This window comes from Rhinopithecus bieti, unplaced genomic scaffold (genome assembly GCF_001698545.2).
Source record: "Rhinopithecus bieti isolate Rb0 unplaced genomic scaffold, ASM169854v2 scaffold_42380, whole genome shotgun sequence".
Classification (NCBI taxonomy): domain Eukaryota; kingdom Metazoa; phylum Chordata; class Mammalia; order Primates; family Cercopithecidae; genus Rhinopithecus; species Rhinopithecus bieti.
In genome coordinates this window covers 393830-414816 of record NW_016818327.1, presented here as the reverse complement: position 1 = coordinate 414816, position 20987 = coordinate 393830, and the positions used below count along the sequence as shown (strand labels likewise).

At 35.4% G+C, this 20987-nt stretch overlaps 1 protein-coding gene across 1 annotated transcript in view; it reads right to left on the bottom strand.

Moving 5' to 3' along the window:
* Positions 1-349: 349 nt before the first annotated feature.
* Positions 350-20987, bottom strand: part of CADPS2 (calcium dependent secretion activator 2) — a 366001-nt gene continuing 345363 nt past the window's right edge. The window contains 2 exon segments of the mRNA XM_017856925.1: positions 350-2233; positions 7293-7397. Of these exon segments, the coding sequence (XP_017712414.1) occupies positions 2060-2233; positions 7293-7397 (279 nt within the window). The 3' untranslated portion in view covers positions 350-2059.

Genomic DNA, 20987 nt, shown 5'->3' with positions numbered 1-20987 from the left:
GCCTTTGCTTTGGAAGCCACTGTGGGTGAAGAGTAGGCAAGGAGCTTTTAGAAATCTCCTGGGTGTAGAAGGGAAGTAGCAGAGAACATAAAAATCTGGAAAGAACCTCAAAGGGGCTGACCAGCCAAGGGTGCCAGTGGGCAGGTTAAACATGCCAGGTCAGCAGCAAGAACCTCCAGGCCCCAAATACTTTCCCCTGCACCATCTGCTTTTCTTATTTCTGAATTCCATCAGCTATCATTTCTTAAATACACTTTTCTTTAACAAAGGCAGAATTTTAATACATTTGAGGTCATCACTTAGTCACACTTCAGGACAAAATGGATCCATTATTTGGAGATGATATGTATCAAGGAAATGGACATTTTATTGAAAGGAAAAGAAAGGTGGGTAATTACCAAGTACAGAGCAATCTGTGGTGGAACAGCAAGCTTGGGGATGGTGCCATTGGAAAGTTTGGGATAGCATGACTGAACATTTGAGGGCTTGGAGAAAAGACTATTTGGTGTGTGGATAAAGAAGAAAAGAAGGGAGAACATTCCCAAACGTCGTTTCAAAAACAGTAAGTTGGTAGAGTTAGTATCTAATCTTGGAAAAAGGAAGAAATTTCCTCCTTTTTTGTTTGTTATCTTACCCAGAAAATGAGCCAAAACAATGCTAAATAGTAACTGTAGATTAGATTTTTAAGGCTAGTCTAGATACCTAATGACCACTTATTTTACCATGGGAGAACGGAACTGGAGGTCCAAGTTTTTTCATTTCTAAAGTTTCAGAACAAACATTTTCATAAATTCAGGGATACCTCCACTTATTTTGCACTGACTTCATTTAAAAATTACTTATTAATAAATGCAGTAGCACAATCTGACAATATACTTTAGGAAATATTACAAAAATAATTCATAGAGAACTTACACAACATAATACAATTATCTTTCAAACCCTAGCAAGAAAATATTTTGAGAGAACCACTACTAATGTGAACTACTAGTTCACATTAGTAATATTACTATTAGTTAACACTGATTACTAATATTAATAATATGAGTATGAAATATATACTTCCTCTGCTGTGGAAATATGCTGTCATAGTAATTCTTTTAACAATGTGTGTGCCTATTAGGTCCAAAGAACAGTCAGTGTTACTATCTTTTACTCATTTGATTAAAAACAAAATATTACAAAACAAAACAAACAAAAAACCCAAGAAACAAAAACACAGAGTCAGATAGTTGGGATGTTTGAAACACTGCAAACCTCTTTTACTGCATTTGCCCTATACAAGTCTAATAAATACAGAAGTAGTTATGAGCAAATAGATTTTTATTGCCTGCAAGCTGTTATACTGGAATAGGAGAATATAGTATCTTGACGGAAGCACACTTGCTACCCCACACCTGGGGCTTGCTTATAGTTGAAAGAAGAAATGTTGAGAATGGAACAAAGACACAAACCCCTTGGATAATCTAGTCTATATTTGGGTTTGGCAATCCTTTCATCCCAGGAATACACCTGTAGACCAATTCAAAGTACTAAGAACCAAGATTAAAGATTTTATACACATCACAATAATAGCAAATTAAGTACAAAACAAACCTGGCACATAAATTATAATTTGTAAGGTACACACCATTTTAACAAGGATACGATAGTGTTGGCGCAGTGATCGGACGTGACTTCTCACAATGCTGCATTATGAGAAATATGTATCTCGCTTTACACAGAAAACATCATTTTGATGTGATTACAGAAAAATGCTCAAATCTTTTAAAAAAAAAAATCATGTTCCAATCACAAGCAGAGCCAAGGTTCATTTTTAGGTCAAACAACACAAAAAAGGATACTCTTCTCCAAAAAAACAAAACAAAACAAAAAAACCCAAAATCTTGGCATTTCCCCTTTTACTCTACATTCAGGTTTACTTTTTAAAGAAATACAAGCATTTTTATTTGGCCAAAACAAACAATGAATGTAATTACAAGGACAAGGTTAAAAAAAAAAAAACAAAAAACAACCATGTCGATCAAGGTCTTCTTTCCTTCTGCAAAGTTGTGTGATATCAGCCTTCTTCTTCTTCGTCACTGTCTTTCATAGTAATGCCCTGAAGTCCTCCTCCTTCTGAAACAGATGCTGTGGCCTCCTCTACTGTTAAACGTCTGTGCACAGTATCATAAGTCTTACTGTTCAGTGTTCCTTCCAACACACCCTGCAATCGAAAGTCCCTGTAGGTTTTCTGTAGAAAGAAGAGAAAATTTGCTTAGGTAACTTTAACTTAGATTATATGTATGTACATAGATATATACTCAGTTGGCATTTCAAAAATGATCTTGGGGAAATCCACTGATAGGTTCATGTGGCTGTCCATGCCAATCATCTTCTTGGTGTATTTCTGGGGAGTAAATGCAATGACAGACTTTGGCTATTGCTTCAAACTACAATTACTATATCAAAATGTTGTGACTATGTTGTGACTATCAGATGACAAATTTACTTTCCCCTCAGAACATTACTAATTGCACACAATTTACCTTTTGAATAACCTGTAGCAAAATAAAATACGTACCTATGTAAGTTTTAATGGGAAATTAGTTTTTTTTTAATTGAGGGGACTTTCCTTTAATACTGAAAATACATTATATTTTATAAAATGCATTAATTTTGGGGGGCAGTTGTGTGGAGGAAGAAGATTAATCCTACTATCAGTAAAAGAAGTTCACATTTTCAGCATTTCAGTGAATTATAAAATTTACATGTACTACTAGGTAAAATTTATGTATATCTAAATGTCCGGATGAATTTTGCCCTTTTCTTTTGAAATTCCCTTGGGATGTGAAGTGCCGAATTCTGGCATAAAGCTTCCATAGATGGGATAGCAAAACAAGTATTTACATTTTTTCTTAAAACATTAAAATGTGGTGTATTATATATCAAAAACAGAATACCACGTTATTGTTTCTACAATGATTTTCAAGACAACAAAAGCCAACAACATTTTTCTGTGGCACTTAAAATATTAATCTATGTTTTCTTTATGTTTACATTCATTGATTGATTGATTGAGACAGGCCTCACTCTGTTACCCAGGCTGGAGTACAGTGGTGTGATCATTGCTTACTGCAGCCTCGACCTCCCAGGCTGAGGCAATCTTGCCACCTTAGCCTCCTGAGAAGCTGAGACCATAGGTGTGTGCCACTGCGCTCGGCTAACTTTAAAAATTTTTTGTAGATACAAGGTCTTGCCATGTAGCATAGGCTGGTCTTGAACCCCTGGCATCAAATGATCCTCATTTCAGCCTCCCAAAGTGCTGGGACTACAGGCCTGAGCCACTGTGCCTGACCATGTTCACTTTTTTCTTTTTTTGAGATGGAGTCTCACTGTGTCATCCAGGCTGGAGTGCAGTGGCACAATCTTGGCTCACAGCAGCCTTTGCCTCCCCAGTTCAAGTGATTCTCCCACCTCAGCCTCCCGAGTAGCTGGGATTACAGGCACATGCCACCATGTCCAGCTAATTTTTGTATTTTGGGGGTTTCACTGTGTCTGCCAGACTGATCTCAAACTCCTGAACTCAGGTGATCCGCCCACCCCAGCCTCCCAAAGTGCTGGCATTACAGGTGTGAGCCACAGCACCAAGCCATGTTCACTTTTTAAAGTGTGATCTTCTTCCCATATAATTTTCTGCAGCTAAACATGATTGGTATTTTATTATTATTGATTTTTAAAGTAGGAGAAAAAGTTCAGAGTTAGTTAAATGGGGAAACAACAAATGAAGACATTTCATTTTGTGGGATATGATTTTGTCATAATAAGCTCATTCTAAGTCATAAGTTATTGTGACTAAGGTAGTACTCTCTTACACCAAAACTCATGGTAATTTGCATCAGAACCAGTGAGATAACTCTAAAAGGTATGTTTTGTCTAGATAATCTGGCAACTGATAAACATGGCATTATTACCACAGAGATTTGTGTTTATTCCTATAACTGTCTTGTAATTAGATTAAACATGTCAAACATAAAATATTCATCACAGATGATGCATCTAATGTAAAGTATTATTGTTCCACTGACAATTATATACTGAGTTTGTGAGTTCAACTTTCTTATTTTATTGGAATGACTTTCCTTTGACTTAATTACCATTAAGTAGGCCAGAGCAGATCTGAATTGTGGATCCGCAGTCCTGAAGGCTTTCTAATTTATATATAATTAAGACCGCTTTCTTATTCAATTAGAAAGCAATAACCAGTTGGGTGAGGTACTAGGCAGACAGCCTTGCAATCTCTTTCTCTCTCTGTCTTTAGAATTCATAAAATGTTATTGACACTTGGACGTTACCTGTGGCTTCCACAAAGGTTTGGTTGGCCCTTGCTTAAGACAAGTGCCTGCCACAGGGTTCTGTTCACTTTTTCCCTCCTAGCAAAAGAAGCAGGCAATTTATGTTAACTGCATTTGATGTCATGTGGCCACTATGGAGAACATAAATACAACCATTTTGATTATTTGAGGGTTTTACTTTCCTACCCCAAATAAATCATTCTGAGGTAAAAACTTTGCAAATAATTTCAGTCTTTAATTTTTTTGTGCAACCCTTTCTGGGATTTGTTTTTTTCTTAGTGTGCAAATGAATGAACCAACTGGTGTAAAAGTGTCTGTGTTTAGGGTAAAGTTGGCTATTATACAAATTTTGATGGCATCTAGGTCTCCATGGGCATAGAAGAATGGCAATCCCTATAAGTAGTAAGGACAAGACTGCTAAAGTCAAGTAGTTTGGGTCCTGGGTAGAATACACCATTCTGCTGTACCATGCAGGCCAAGTCTAAGTGACCTGGATGGAAGTATATTCTGGTTATGGGCCTTCGCAATTCTCAATGTGTGCGATTCAACAGCTTCTTAAATTCATTGGGAAATGATCATTATAAGTAAAACTATGTAAGTTCTAAAGAATAATGAATCTATGTATGAAATCGGCTAAAGTCTGTTTATATTCAAAGTAGAAAAAACAATTAGAACATTAAATTATTCAGTTTGATTTTATTGTAAAATAATCATTTCTAATTATTAAATAGAGTCCTCCCTATGACTTGATTAAATGTATCAGACCAAGAACACATTGGCTAAGCCTGGAGACTTGCCTGTGAAAACTAAAACATGGACAATCAAACATATTCATGAAAATTAATTTCATATTCATTGGTCAATTATGGATCATTAGGAAGAATATATTAAAAGAAGATATACTGACTTACAGTACAATGAAAATGTCACTATATAATTCATAAAATTATTGTTCTTTTATGCTAAAATATTCACTGGTGAGAATCCTTATGATCTACTCAGCAAATTTCAAGTATACATTAATAAGTCACACTGTATATCTTGAGTATATAACAATTTTTGCTTTCAAATTATACATCAATAAAATGAAAAAATTTCACTCTTGCTTAATCTTTAACTATAAAGATGTGTGGAAATGAGGAATAATTTTGAAAGAAACAAATCATGGGCTAATATGGAGATTTTATTCTCAAAACAAAGAACTTAATAATCTATCAGCTGACACCAGGGGGCTGAATATATAACCTCTGAAATCCTGAACACAGTAGGCATTAGCTTGAAAATATGGTTTATCATAAGGATAAACAGCTAATTGTAATATTAATCACTGTATAAAGTGCAACTGTTATGTATGTGTGCATATATATGTACATATTTTATATATATATATGTGGCAAATACATCATCCTGATTCTCTTTTTTGAAAAACAAACTTCATTTGAAAGTACTTCAAGTCACATTTATAGAAACAAGAAACAATGGAGAACTAAGCCAATTATGAACCTATCATATTGTCCTTTCAGTTTCTTTGTAAAATAAAGAACACCATATAAGAAGTGTTCTGGATCAAAAGTACTTTCTCCATTGACATGTAATGTGTAGCTATAGTATTAACATTTTGTGACTGGCTACAATTTTACTTGTTATTTATGAGTAATCATAATGCTATTATTGTGACATTTTAGGTCTGGTTCTACTTTCCAGTAGATTTGCCAATTTCTGACTTTGGAACAGAACTTTCCTATTTGTGGGCCTAACAAGGATTAACAAGCAGGCATAAAATAATTTGTATTCTAATTAGACTGTAGGAACCAAGGGAATAAAGAAAATATTTTAATGTGGCTAGAAACATCTTTTAATGATGTAACACAGTGGGTCTTTGCAAACTTTAGCATGTTTTCATGTATTAGAACCATCTGGAGGACTTGTTAATCTATAGATTACTGGGTTCCACCTTCAGAGTTTCTGATTCAGTAGGTCTGGGGTGAGGCCCAAGAATTTGTGGTTCTAACAAGTTTTCAGGTGATGATGATAATAGCACGTGAGGAATGACACTTTGCAAACTACTGTGTATACTCATATATACACACATACACATAAATGCATATATACACATTATGTGTGTGGGTACATACACACATATATACTACTAATAAATGGTACTATAATGAAAGTAAAAGTCTTTTGTTTAAATAAATAGGTGATTCTCAATAGCTTAATGTTTTCTGCCATAAGGTGAAATTTCTGTCCCAGTTTTAAGAAAAGGTTAAACTTGGGGTAAATTTTGTGCTTCCATTAGAATTTACAAAGTGTGAAAAATTATGCATAATATATTAAAGATTTTATTCCCTAAACATGACATGTAATTTATTAGCTTTTCTCTTGAAGAGTTAAAGTCAAAACAGCCTTGCCGAACTTATGTGATGTCTACGTCAGTAGTTTTGGGTGGTCTCCAACACTCGAATGATTACCTTTTACATATCAGAAGGGGCATGCTTCCAAAAGAATCTGGGCAATGACAATGTATTACTTTTGTACCAGCATATAATAAAATAACTGAGACTCTCCTTATTCTTCTGGCAAAATATAGTTCAAAAGCCCTCACAATGATATATGATCCTAATAAATATGAAGTAATTGTATTATGATAAAACATTTATATGCTTAAGAAAATTAATGTAAAATTATTGTGAACCTACTTCCTTCAGGTAACTGTGCTGGGGCTTTATGTATTTAATCTCAAACTGTGATTATTTGCGAGCAAATTTTTTTTACTAGCGCAAAAAAGATAAATTTATATTCATTTATTAATCTAAAAATGGAAGTAAACAGCAGCACATCATTGCTAATAAGTGATACTTTTTAGTTACATCAAATACAGTTTTCTTGTATGTCAGTATCTTGCCATTATTCCTTATAGCTTGGTGGGCAATTCATATCTAAACACATTTTGTTTACCTTCACAATCTTGATGAGCGTCTTCAGCTGGTAAATATGGAGCTGGAGGTCTAATCTATCAGTCAACCACACACAAATGACTTTCATGGAACTGCTGTACCATTGCTGGAATGGAGAATTGGGGCACAGGGGAGGAGAACAAAAAAGAAAACAACCTCTGCAGTATTCATTTAACAGATTCGGTAATGAGGGGGTAATAAAACACTCTGAAATGACCACAGATCAGCACTTGAAGTCAATAATGCTATAATTTCCTGTTAACAGAATTGTATGCTTTGCTAGAAAATCTGTTAAGTTGACCTAGGCTGTTCTTTAAATGAATTAACATTACAGTCTTTCAGCTGTAACATATTCACGGAAACAGTGTTTTTGCACTTTGCAGCCTAGTGGCCTGCTTTGTAATTTGTAGGTAACAAAGGGTCCTAAATACATGTTTTAGGACTGAATGGACAGCCAAGCAGCAGGAAAAAAGAGGTAAATTATTTTCAAAGGAAAATTTTCTATTGGCCTGCATGTTAAATAAAAATCAAAAAGAAGATGTGTTATGCTATAAGTCATGTAGTCAATACCTAAAAATTACATTTTAAAGGAGCGATGGTAAAAAAAAAAAAACCCTACAACTTATTAAACAGTAATCCTCAATCACACCTTTATCAATTAAATATTTACCAAGCTCTTTAAAACCATCTAAAATAAAGATTCATTGAGATCTTAGGAAGAAACATTACAAAGACTGAATTCTTATAAGAATGACAAAATAGGTGTCAGTTGACCAAATTATGAATGAAAAGGATGTGTTTCATTTTGTAGTTTTGGAGGTTCCATAATTTTCTGTTTATTACAACTCTCTTAAGAGAAAACTGAAATTCTTCTTTAATGCGGTTTTCTGCTCCTATATGTCTGTCAGTCTAGAAAAAGAAAATGTTGTTCCTATTTTCAAATAAGACAATCTGCCATTACAAATGACATTTTAAGGGATACAGTGATTCAGAGCTAGGTTTAGATAACACTCTAAGAATAATGCTACTCATTCAGATAAAAGTGAGAAATATCAATGTCCACTCAGCATTTAGGAAATGACAAAAGAGTTTTTTAAAGACAAGAGATTTTGTGCCTTGTTTGTATATACAAACATAGTGACAGTCCAGATTACATATGTGTGTGCATACGTTAAGAATTTAAACACAGAAAAAAAAATTAGAAAAAAAAAATTCTCTGCATAATAAAACCATAAATTCAACTTCTAAAATAAATTTTCACTGATCCAAGTCTGAAATTCATCTGGTTATAAATTGGTTATTGGATAGCAATTTTTTTAGTTTAAACAATAAATGGTATTTTTAAAGTAATAAATTAAAAAAATGAATTTTACATTTTTAACATGCTTTAATTTTCTTATTAATTTGTTTTAGTAATAATGAAGCATATTATGCCCAAATGCAAATTGAGATAAAAGCATTTTTAAATGGATAAACTTGATAATTGACTTAAATAATAGGGCCAAAAATCAAATGGATAAATTAAAAGCCTTCGCAAGCTTTTAAAATGTTGAGATGGATCATGATTTTTTATTTTTTAAAAATATGTTATTCCTGTACCTAATTTTGCTCCTTCCTAATAAGCACTTTCTTAATATTCAGGACATGTAAAAATTTCAGCAATAAGTTTTATAAAACAAGACAGTCATACTCCAAAATTCCTAAAAAAGCAAACTTCTAGTAAATTCAGTACTTTAACTGGCACATTAAGTCTCAAAATCTTTTATAGATACTTTAATTTCTGACATTAAATTCTAAGCTACTTATTTCAAATTATTTACAGCTTCAACTTCTTGATTTCTATTTTAATACAGGCAGACACTCACAAGTATTGGTGATATTGAATATGAGTACAGTTAATTGAGGCCCTTCCACCACACCACACTCTAGATAATTTGAAAGTGAAAATATTATCCTAATGTATGTGACTCTTAAAAATTACAGTCATTTTGCATGGGATAGTAAATTTTTCTTTCTTGTTGAAGGAGAGAAAGTATATGTATTTTACGAAGTCTATCATAACATACTAGTTACTCTGTTAGACTGCACAGTTACTGTAACTTGGTAAGTTACATAAATTTGAGGAAAATGAACAAACTTTCTTAAAATTACTCTATATGCATCTTCATGTTCTTGAAAATCCTTATATAATTTAAAATTAACTTCATTTTCCACCATATATAATGGTATTTGTAATTAAGTGATAACTGAAAAGACATACAATGTAACACAGAAATCATTTATATATAACTTATTTAATACAATGCCAAAATGATAATTTTAGAGAAAAGAATTTGGGAATAAAATGATCTAAAATTAACTGCAAAACAGAAAAGAGAACTATTATTAAGTAAAATGTTTAAGCTACTTTATCATTATCTTACTTTGAGGGTCAATAAATTGTTCTATCAGCAAAAGCCTCTAAGAAAAATTTATTCTATCAAATAAGAATGTATATTTTTGGCTCCTAAGTCAAAGCATTTTCAAGAGGCATTTCAGCTAAATTAAGCAAATGATTAACGAAAAGCAGCAACTTAGCTCAGAATATTTGCTGCCACTAAGAATAGGCTAACAACAACAAAAATCCCACTATGACTGCTTTCTTGTATACAGTAAAACGCAGACACACACACATGCGCGCGCACACACACACACACACACATGCGCATACACGCACACACCTTAAACAATGAAAGCCACCAAAGAGAAACCTCTAGCACCTTCTTATTTCTAGTGCTGGAATTAATATGTCCTTCTTTTGACTACTGAATAGGGTAGGTACCATTTTCTCACACTGAGAAAAAAGTCAAAGGTAAGTTCTCTTAATTCCCCAACCCCCTTCACCAAACCAAACCAAACAAAAAATTGGAAAAGGGTGAATGTGCAGTAAAGTCTCCATGAAAAGAAAGCACCTTTTCACTTTGGAAAAGTTAATTTTATAAAACAACTTGGTTGACCATTCACTTTTCCCTGCAGGGGATGAAAAGGAAGGGGTGCTGCAGCTTGCACAGAAGGTATGGGAATGGCATTACTGCTTTATTCTTTGCCTTGGTCTACACAGGAATAAAGAAGTAAGTGTATATTTTACAAATTTTTTCTACATCAATCCATGACAGCAGCCTACCGCTTTAGCAAAAATATGTTTTTTTCTTCTTTTTGTGGTTCATTCAACTCCTGTAAGAGCATGCGTTACTCACTTCATTTTCTTGAGATACCTCTTTTAAAGCAAAAATAGAAGAAAAGGAAAGGCTAGGGTTGACTCTGTGAGACCCCTGTATTTATTCACACTTATTGTGCATGACTGTAGACTGGTAAATCATATTAGCAGCCCGTCTCCCCATCAAGCTGCTACTTGCTTTCCAGCCCTGGGAAGGTTCAACAAATCAACAGGAGCACGGAAAACAGAACATCAGTCTAATCTAGTGTTTAAGGTGAAGTTTTCAAACCCAATCTAAGAAGATCTTTAGAGCAAGCAACAAGCTGAAGGGCTCAGAAGGTGGTATTGACAATGAAAGAGTGTTGAAATATTGAGAAGCGCAGCACTTGTGCATTTTTAATAACAAGAGGGTCAACAAGGACACAGCTCCCTCAGTGCCAGGAGTTGCCACTGACTATGGAAATTGCCACACCAGGGCTATAAACGCTTGCAGTTCATCAGCTTTCTTAAACAGTTCATCAGCTTTCTTAAACACCCTGAACCCCCTCAGTGGACCTTTAGTCTTGAATTAACAAACCAAAGCAATGAAAGAGGGTGCAGTCTGAATGGCTGGCATTGATCCCCAACTGTGTCAGCACTGCTACAGGCCCTGAAAAACTCTTTCCATTGTCAATAGAAATTGACAAACCTCATCTCCTAAATAGTGCAGCTGAGCCAGGCGGGATCCACGCAGCTGTAAAGGGCTCTGCTCTTGGGGCCGGGGAGCACTAACAATAGAACAAGCATGAGCTCTTTGTCAGTCCCAGACTCGGCAATTTTCTAACAAGGATTAAAGTTGTTTCTCCGCAGAGCTGGTGAAAAGAGATTTAGCAACATACCGTGCTTTCTTCATGCAAGTTAAAGAGAAGTAGTTAAGGAATTTCATTATTCTGTTGACTATTGGAAATACAAAACAAATATATTAAATATGCACTCTCCTTTTTGCCTAATTTATAGCATTTTGAGGACGATTCAATTAAATATAACACGTATTGCCTGGAAACAAGCACTTCACCTTTATTTTGGAAGTTTTATTTTCAAAAAGTCCAGCTGCTTGCCACCTGGAAAGAGGTCTCCATACATACTAAGGCACAATGCCTTTACACCCTCCAAGGCTGATATTCCTAAATCTGAATCACAAGACCACATAGGGTTTCTATATCATGGCTGCTTCAAGCAAATGATTTTTGTCAGAATGCGGCTTCTGATGATGATGGCAAGGTAAAAATAGCTGCTTCGCTAGGGTACAAACCTGTGATATATTTTCTACTTAAGTGTTTAGCTTTTTATTGATTATGAATTGGTACAACTAGCTGATGTATTTTTATTCTTCTCCAGCTATGCTTGTCTCAATAAGTGACAAAGAAAAGAAAAGAACCAAAGAACCAACACTTTTAGTGCATTAAGACATGGAATGGCCATGTTTCCATATTATGTATTTCTTCATTTATTTCAAAAGAATCTGTATGTTTGGCAAGAGTTGAGCCATTGTGCTAAAATGAAATAATGTCTAGAAAATCTCACCTTAGGAAATATGTACCTTTTAAATATAAAGTTAAATTAAATGAAAGAACAAACAGTACTTTTTAAATGATGAAGGCCTGGATAAATTTGATAAATATAAACCATCCTTTAAGATCCTTTAGTAGTTTTAAAGAGCAACAAAATATTTAGAAACATTAATGCACTACAATTTCACCAATATATTAAAAAGTAAATATGAATGTTTCATTATACATTGAGTGTTCATTTTGTCAACAGTACATCTATATAATGTAACTAAATGTGTGGCTCTGTTTCACTCATTTCTCATGTCTAAGCACTAAAATGCAAATGTTATATTAATGGTAAATTTAATATAATAATATCAAAGTTTTTCCACTCTGTTAAATGCATCCCACTGAAACTATCATACCTGGTTCCATAAAACCAGGCACAAGCATTTTGCAAGTTTTGAGTGTGAATACTTTCCTGGCTTGGAATAGGAATAAGGGCTATATTTAAGGAAAAGTGAAACCAGCCTATTAGGGTTAAAAACACAGGAAGTGTTTAACCCAACCTATGCCAGTCACATTCCCAGCTTGATCCAGAGTCACTCATGGTAGGGGAAGAGAAGAGACTTGCATCTGGACATGGCAGCTGTGGGCTGGTTGTCAACACACCAGAGAAGATCACAAATGCAGATCCCGTGAGGGTAGGCAGTGCTAGCCCCTTTTATGCTACTATTTGCTTGATTGAGCCTGTTACACACCTTCTCTATGCCTCAGCTTTCTTATCTGTAATATGTGGGGTAGATTATATGAATCTATCTTTAATATACTAAGATTTGAATGCTCTATAGAAATACTGAGTTTAAATTTGACTTAGAGGAAAAGGCATGATGAGCTTGTGATTTTGTAAAATGAATGGAAGAGAAAAGTCAGTTGTCATTCTGTTTTACAGAATTCTTCCAGAATAAAGAAAATCATCTAGAGTTCCAGAACTTTCTATTGTCTGTTATGTTTTAACTTATTCATCTGGCCTCTTAATGTATAGACATAAAATGAAACAATCAAGTATACTGAGGAATGAGATTTATAAAGGACTGTGAATTACATATACTGTTTTTATTAGTATTATTTTTATGAATTCTAATTATAAAGGCATCTGATATTTATTTTATCCTTCATAGGAAGTGCAAGTGATTCAGTTAAAATTTCATTTAGGCCAGTGCAGTGGCTCACGCCTGTAATCCCAGCACTTTGGGAGGCAGAGGTGGGTGGATCACTTGAGGCCAGGAGTTGGAGATCAGCCTGGCCAACATGGCGAAACCTCGTCTCTACTGAAAATATAAAAAATTAGCTGGGTGCGGTGGCGTGTGCCTGTAATCACAGCTACTTGGGAAGCTGAGGCAGGAGAATCACTTGAACCTGGGAGGTGGAGGTTGCAGTGAGCTGAGATCGCGCCACTGCACTCCAGCCTGGTTGACACAGTGAGACTCTGTCTCAAAAAACAAAACAAAACAAAACAAACAACAAAGAATTCATTTAATTCTTGTGATAACATTGATGAAGTGGGTGTAATTATTCCCATTTTGCGTATCTGGAAACCGAGTTTACACAGACACAAAACTGAGTTTAGATTAAGCAATTTACTTATTCAAGTTTATACAAGTATGACTTAAGTGGTAAAGATTTATATCTTATATTTATACTTCAGAGTCTGTGCTCATAACTCCTGTGTTATTACACTTCTCTTTAGAAGGACATCTGGATTTCTGTTTTTTTTTTTTTAATTTTTTTTTATTTTAGTCATTATTATTATTATTTTTTTATTATTATACTTTAAGTTCTAGGGTACATGTGCATAACGTGCAGGTTTGTTACATATGTATACTTATGCCATGTTGGTGTGCTGCACCCATCAACTCGTCAGCACCCATCAATTCATCATTTATATCATGTATAACTCCCCAAGGCAATCCCTCCCTCCTCCCCCCTCCCCATGATAGGCCCCAGTGTGTGATGTTCCCCTTCCCGAGTCCAAGTGATCTCATTGTTCAGTTCCCACACCTTTGATTCTTAAGAGCAGTTTGGTGCTTCTAGCAGAAAACTAGGAAAAGTGTCATTAGCATTCATGGTCCTTACTGACAGTCACTGTAACATAGGATTGTGCACAAATAGAGAAGGTACCTATTAATTATTTTCAAAAAAGCCCATTTAATTTGTTTTGCAGGTTGAAACAATCCACATTTCTAAAGATTAAACAATTCTGTAAATCCAATAATGTAATATACAATGTAAATAAATTCTTTGAAGAATCACACTCCTTATTAGGATAACCAGTCAAATGGCTATTATGCTATACATCTCATATACTCTCTTAAGATGCATTTTAAAGGCTATATACCATAATGATTTAAAATACTGGAAAATATTTGTTCTACTGTAGCAAAACAATGCAATGTGGAAAGAAGATCCTTGGTTCATCCATAGTAGAACTCTATATATGGGACTGTCTTCATCATCTTTTCTTTTTTTCAATCAGAACAGAGAAGCATGAGATTCATGCTGCTTTTTTCCATGTTGAATAAAGTCATATTCAGGGCAATTTTCATTTTTTAGCTCCATCAGGAAGTTTGCAAATTAAGAATATCATATCAATTAAGGAATGAAAAATGTAAAAAGTGCTAACATGGGGAAGGTTGGTATAAAATAGGTGCCTAGTAAATGCTTGTTGAATGCTGAAAAAACTTCCCTATCTTTGGAGTTCCATACTTCATGTTTTAAAAAATACATGAATATAATAACAGAGATATTTACAGACAAATTAGATCCTCTTCAGTTTATTACTCCCCGTAAATTGGGAACTGCAAAAGCTCTTTTCAGTTCACTACTACTTCCAAAATTCCCTTCATTCCAAGATGTCCTCAAAGTAATAAACTACCTCTTTCTTCAAACTACATGAAAAGTATTTTAAAAATACTTTTCTTTATTATCAAATAAGCAAGTGCCTCTGCAAGCTTATTCTGTGGCTCCTTTCCTAGTACTAAAAAGACTAGTAATTATAAAGGGAAAATTTCAGACAATCAGTTGTTCTCCCCTCCCTTTCTTAGTGTCCTTGATGGGATGCATACTGGTTTGGCTAATCTTTCGAGTGAAGTGACTAGTTAATGGTTTGGCTCATTGATAAATCCAGTTATAACGGTGTGTGTACTAATTTGGGGTGTAAACATCGTCTTCATGAATGATTCCTTTAGGCAGTATGATATTTTCATCTGGTTGACTTATTTTGAACATAGTATATAAAATTTTGGTAAATATTGCATTTTAAATCCATAATATAGGATTTACATAAAAGTATATTGGGCTCTTGGAACCGCTATTAAATGGTACAACTTAGTCTTGAGATAAAACTCACACCTGAGAATCAGCTGTTAGCAGGTCTTTCTGCTTCAGTTTCCTTATAAAAATGTGACACATTCCAAAATCTTCTTTTAAGAGTTTCCTAAGGACGGGAGTAGACAGCTACCTTTCTGTCTCTGAGTCCCGGTGCAGTCCCACAGGAACCTTTTTCAGCAAACTGACCCACCTGCAGCTCTGCCACATGCTAGGCTTCTCTATACCCTCGGTCTCTGGGCATGCCCATTCCTCTGTCGGGACTTTATTCCCAACTACATCTCCCTGTCCAGATTCATGACTCAGCTCAACCATTCATTATCTCTGCTTTTTAGCCAATACTATCTCTTACTAGGTACAATTAGGGGCTCACCTATTTTCTGCTCCTAGAACTCTACACAGGTGTCTGTAAAAATATTGCACAATGTAGTTTATGTCCCCCTCAATCAGCTGTGAGTATACACAAGGCTTTAACTGAATCTTACTTGTATTGCTATCTCCAGCCCTTAGTAGAATGTCTGGCACAGAGCATGCATTCAATTTTCATGAAAAGACTGCATGCATTTAAGTATTTATAAATATAAAATTATATATCTATATATTATATCTATAATAGTAGACAGGCAGCTTTTCAATAGACAAAGGACAGATGCATACTAGAGCCAGATTCACTGTCGACTTGAATCACATATTTCCTTAATAGAAAATAATTAAATACATGTTAAAGCTGTATAAATCATTGAAAAGTAAACAGTTGCATTTGGCCAAAAAAATTTAAAACAGGGGCTTAAAATGTGACAGTCTAATTTAATTCTAGGTGATGAATGAAATAAAAGAGAAAGTACTATAAACTGATAAACTTTCAAATCTATGTACATATATGAGAATACACACACACACACACACTCACACTCACTCACTCACTCACAAAGCTATGCTAACACTATGAGTTCAGATGTTGATGTACTCAGCCCTCCAGAGGTTATCCCCCAAGCAGGGAGCTGCCTCTCTAGCATATGCTCAGGTCTAAAGGTACTCATTCTGAGGCCATGGGGTATATTGGGAGGCATGGGTGGCTGTGCTGCCTGTGTATTTTCACCACTAAGTGACATGTCCTGGGTGCCTTCTACGCTTGTTGGCTTTGTGAGCTGTTTTTAAAGAAAGGCAGAAACATATTGTTGCTGTGGAAATAGTGACTTCCGTCTGCAGGGATATAAGAGCTTGTTTGGGAGCTGATATAAGCCTGGCTTTTGAGCTAAGAACCCAGGAAGAATAGAGAGCAAGAGTGTGCTCTTATCTCACAGTCACGTCATTTGATGCAGGTGCTAGAACTGGATACAAACTTTGTGTTGGCTCTAAATCTTTAGCAAGTTCACAATCATCCACTTGAAGCAGAGGGAGAAATAAACAACTTAATAGATTAATTATTAGTATCTATTTTGAAACAGAATTGACTTTCAGTTCACCAGAGTACTTTCATTTCAAAAAAAAAAAAATCTGTGGATAGCTATTCTTCAGATAAAAAATAAAACATTTTATGTGGAAATAAAAATTTTTTTAAAATACCCATTTGGTAAGCTCCCTTGTGGCAAGGACTTGGTCTATCTTGTTTAATACTGTATTCCCAGCCTCTAGCAAAGTGTGTGGTCTAAAAAGTGCTTGATAAATATAATTAAATAATTAATAAGAGGGGTTTCAACTTTCTATTCTCAGTAGATTCCTACTGAGTCATTGTGACATAGATAGCCATCTCTATGGGCAAAGCCAGGGCCTGAAGTTTTAATCTCAACATTCCCCACCATTTTTTTACACATAGTAATTGAATGATGAGTTTGTTTTCTAGATCTTATAATGTAAAACACCAATGAAATGGATAGTCTACATCAATCAACATGTACTTTTACTGCCTCAAAAATAAATATTCTACATCAATAAACGTATACATTTATTGCCTATCTTTTTTTGAGACATAGTCTCGCTCTGTCACCCAGGCTGGAGTGCAGAGACATGATCTCGGCTCACTGCAACCTCCACCTCCCGGGATCAAGTGATTCTCCTGCCTCAGCCTCCCGGGTAGCTGGGATAACAAGCGTGTGCCACCACACCCGGCTAATTTTTGTATTTTTAAGAGAGATGGAGTTTCACCATGTTGGCCAGGCTGGTCTTGAACTCCTGACCTCAGATTATTGCCTATCTTTAAGATATGTAGCCAGTGAGAGAAAAGTCAACAAAACAAATACAGGGAATATATGGAACTATAGAGGTCAGTAGAGCAAAAGTATGGGAAAGTTATATATTGGAATGAATAAATAGAAGGCTTGAGAGAATCTTGTTCAGCCACATTCAAATACTGCATCCTATCCTTGACTCTAAACCCTAAGCATAACAGAGAACACTTTGAGAAGTATCAAAGGACAGCCACAAAGATGATTAAAGGGCTAGAGAAAAAGGCCTACGGAGTGAAGTTAAACAAACAGGGATTATTTATCCTGGAGTAGACAAGTATGACAGGTACCTTAATAACAGTCTTCATATTTAGGAAGGATTATTCCTTAGAGGATGCTGGCTACCTGCCTTTTATTCTCCAATGAGAGAAAAGAGAGAAATGGGTTTAAAAATCAGCATGAAGAATGTAGGTGAGGTAGGGGTGAGAACTATTTTTTTTCCCCAGTGAAATATTTTGTCCGTAATAAGAGAGCAAAATTTAGATGATGTGTTATCTAGGGCTGTGCTAAGATCAGGAAATTCAGGGCTCTCTCTTACAGGTTAGGTGTTCATACAAAAGTTTAAAATTATTTGACATATAGTTTCCTGCAAATGCATTCAATAATCACATGTAATGATGGTTCTGTTGCTTCCTTACACAGATTTTTTTTCCTTTACTTGGATTTAGTCAACATTGGTGACCTGGCTGCCACTGCTGTGCCCACTTGTGAATGGTCTGACCTTGCAGAAGGTGTGATTCACAGAGGGGGAATACAACAAGCCAGCATAGAAAATGGCTTTAAAGCCACCATGCCATTTGTTTAAGAAGTTAGGATGGAAGGGATGGAGGGTAGTAGCTATCTGTTCTATGAAAATATTGCAATGGTCAACCGATAGAAATGCTGGTCTCAGGGGAAGCCTAGGCATTTCCATGAACAAGGCACTAGAGACCAGTTGAAGTGCAAGCATGCAAAGCCACAGGCTCTACATAGAGAGGTCAGAATTTCTAGACCATCTTAAAGATGAAAGATACATGAAAGCAAGGCTAAATAACTTTCAAAATGCTCAACATGTTCCTTATAATCAATTCAACAGTCTTTTATAAAATCAGTAGAGTGAATATTCTAATTTCTTCAGTGACTTAAGCCTTTGTTACTGACTCAGGTGGATGAATGCAAACATACATTTATGCAATTGGTGTTTAGAACAATTTCTCCATGAAAATGAAAGTTGTGTCACCTTCCATTCATCAAACACAGTTTTACCATTGTTAAGAGAGCTTAGGTGATCAACATTTTTCTTTTTCATATTCAAGCAAAATCCTCCAGTCAGTCTGCATGTGGAATTTCTTTTTTTAATTCTAGGCACAATTAAAGGTGAGTTAAGGCTCTGGTGGAAATCTAAAGAGCATCAGCAAATCTGAGCACTGCTCAGCTTTTGAATTGCTTTTCTACTTCTCAGTTCTTTTAAATGGTTTTCTATGGCAGGAACATTTTTCTTAATTAGTCACAGCTAATTAGTGTTCTGGCATAGACAAGTAATCAGAAATGTCAGAGCTGCAAGGCTACATCTCCCTAATCCTTTGATAATAATTTAGCCTCCTGGGAGGGCCCCAAGCTGCGGTAAGTAGTGACTGACAATAAGGCAAAATTAGGTGGGCAGCAGACCATTAGGATAGAAAAATAAAAAGCACTACCAAATCCTGCTGAGCACCATCAGGCAACTAACTGCACTGCCAGATGAGGTGCCTGTTTAAGCCTGTGTTGTTAATTAGCTGATTCTACCAGACCTGCCACATATGTCCAGGTGCCTCATGCAAAGATGTGTATTTCTGGGAATGTGCCAAATGACAATTGTGTTCCACGATCACATTTCAAGAATCTAAGCAAGAAGCCCGCATATTTCTTGAACATTCTTTTGAATTATCAAAGAAATAAGATCAACAAGCTATAATACACTTTCTGATTGAGTTTCTCTTAGGCAATTGGGCATGCTTATCTCAAGGTTCTCAGGTTTTAATTCACCAACAGCTCTGATTCAAATGAGGGCCTTTGGCCTCTCTGAACCACGTCTGGACTTGCCAAAGCTATTTTGGCATACATCATACATCAAAAGTTGATCCTTTTTATAAATTCTTACACTTACAAATAATAACTTAACATTACAATGAGGATTATTAACTCAAATGAACCAGACAACTGTAATTCGAGAGCAGAGGTTTTAAAGAGAAACAAACTTTAAGGAAAAAAAAAAGCTGAGGAGCAGCTCTGTATGGCATCTACTGAGGCAGAGAAGACAACACAGAAACAGGCTTGGCTATGACTATCTTAAAACAGGTCAAACAACTTCAGTTTGAGTCCAAATACCATAAGTAAACCAAAGAAGGATTATATACAATGAAACACAACAATGACAACAGCTGGAAAACAATGTGTTGAAAGCAGCTAAGTAACACATTGCTACAACACGTGAGATGAATGAGACACTCCTCTTATCATACATATAACCAAAAGGTTAAACTTTTTATCCACCTTTAGTACACAATGAGGTACTGAGGTACACAACACAATGATGTTTAGAAATAAATTACCTCGGCTGGGCATGGTGGCTCGTGCCTGTAATTCAAGCATTTTGAGAGGCCAAAGTGGGGAGATTGCCTGAGTTCAGGAGTTCGAGACCAACCTGGGCAACATGGTGAAACCCTGTCTCCACTAAAGTACAAAACATTAGCCAGCATGGTGGCACACACCTGTAGTCCCAGTTACTTGGGAGACTGAGGAAGAATTGTTTGAGCCTGGGAGGCAGAAGTTACAGTGAGCTGAGATTGCACCACTGCACTCTAGCTGAGACTACAGAATGAGACTCTGTCTCAAAAAAAAAAAACAAACAAACCCAATAAATAAATAACCTCAAATGGCCTCAAGTACATCACTGTACTCATATCATACATCCCTTTCTACTGATGGAAAAGGAAAATAATGGCTATGACATGGGAATAATATTAGTATTTTAGTGTTGATAGGAAAATCATGGTTGGGCATACTGGTACAACAGTTAATTATTATATATAATAGTACTTTTATATAAAAATAAAACCAAAATGAAAATACTCTAATGGGAATCTATACTAATATATGAAGACCATATAACAACTACACAGTTATTAAAAAGTGAAACATAATTGAAAAGAGGAAAACTGCTATTTTAAAACCGACACTCACATATAAGAAAGTTTCCCATTTTTCTTTTTGAGACAGGGTCTTGCTCTGTCAGCCTCAAACTCCTCCACTTGGATGATCCTCTCGCCTTAGCCTATGAAGTAGCTAGGACTACAGGAACACACTATCACGCTAGGCTAATTTATATATATATATATATA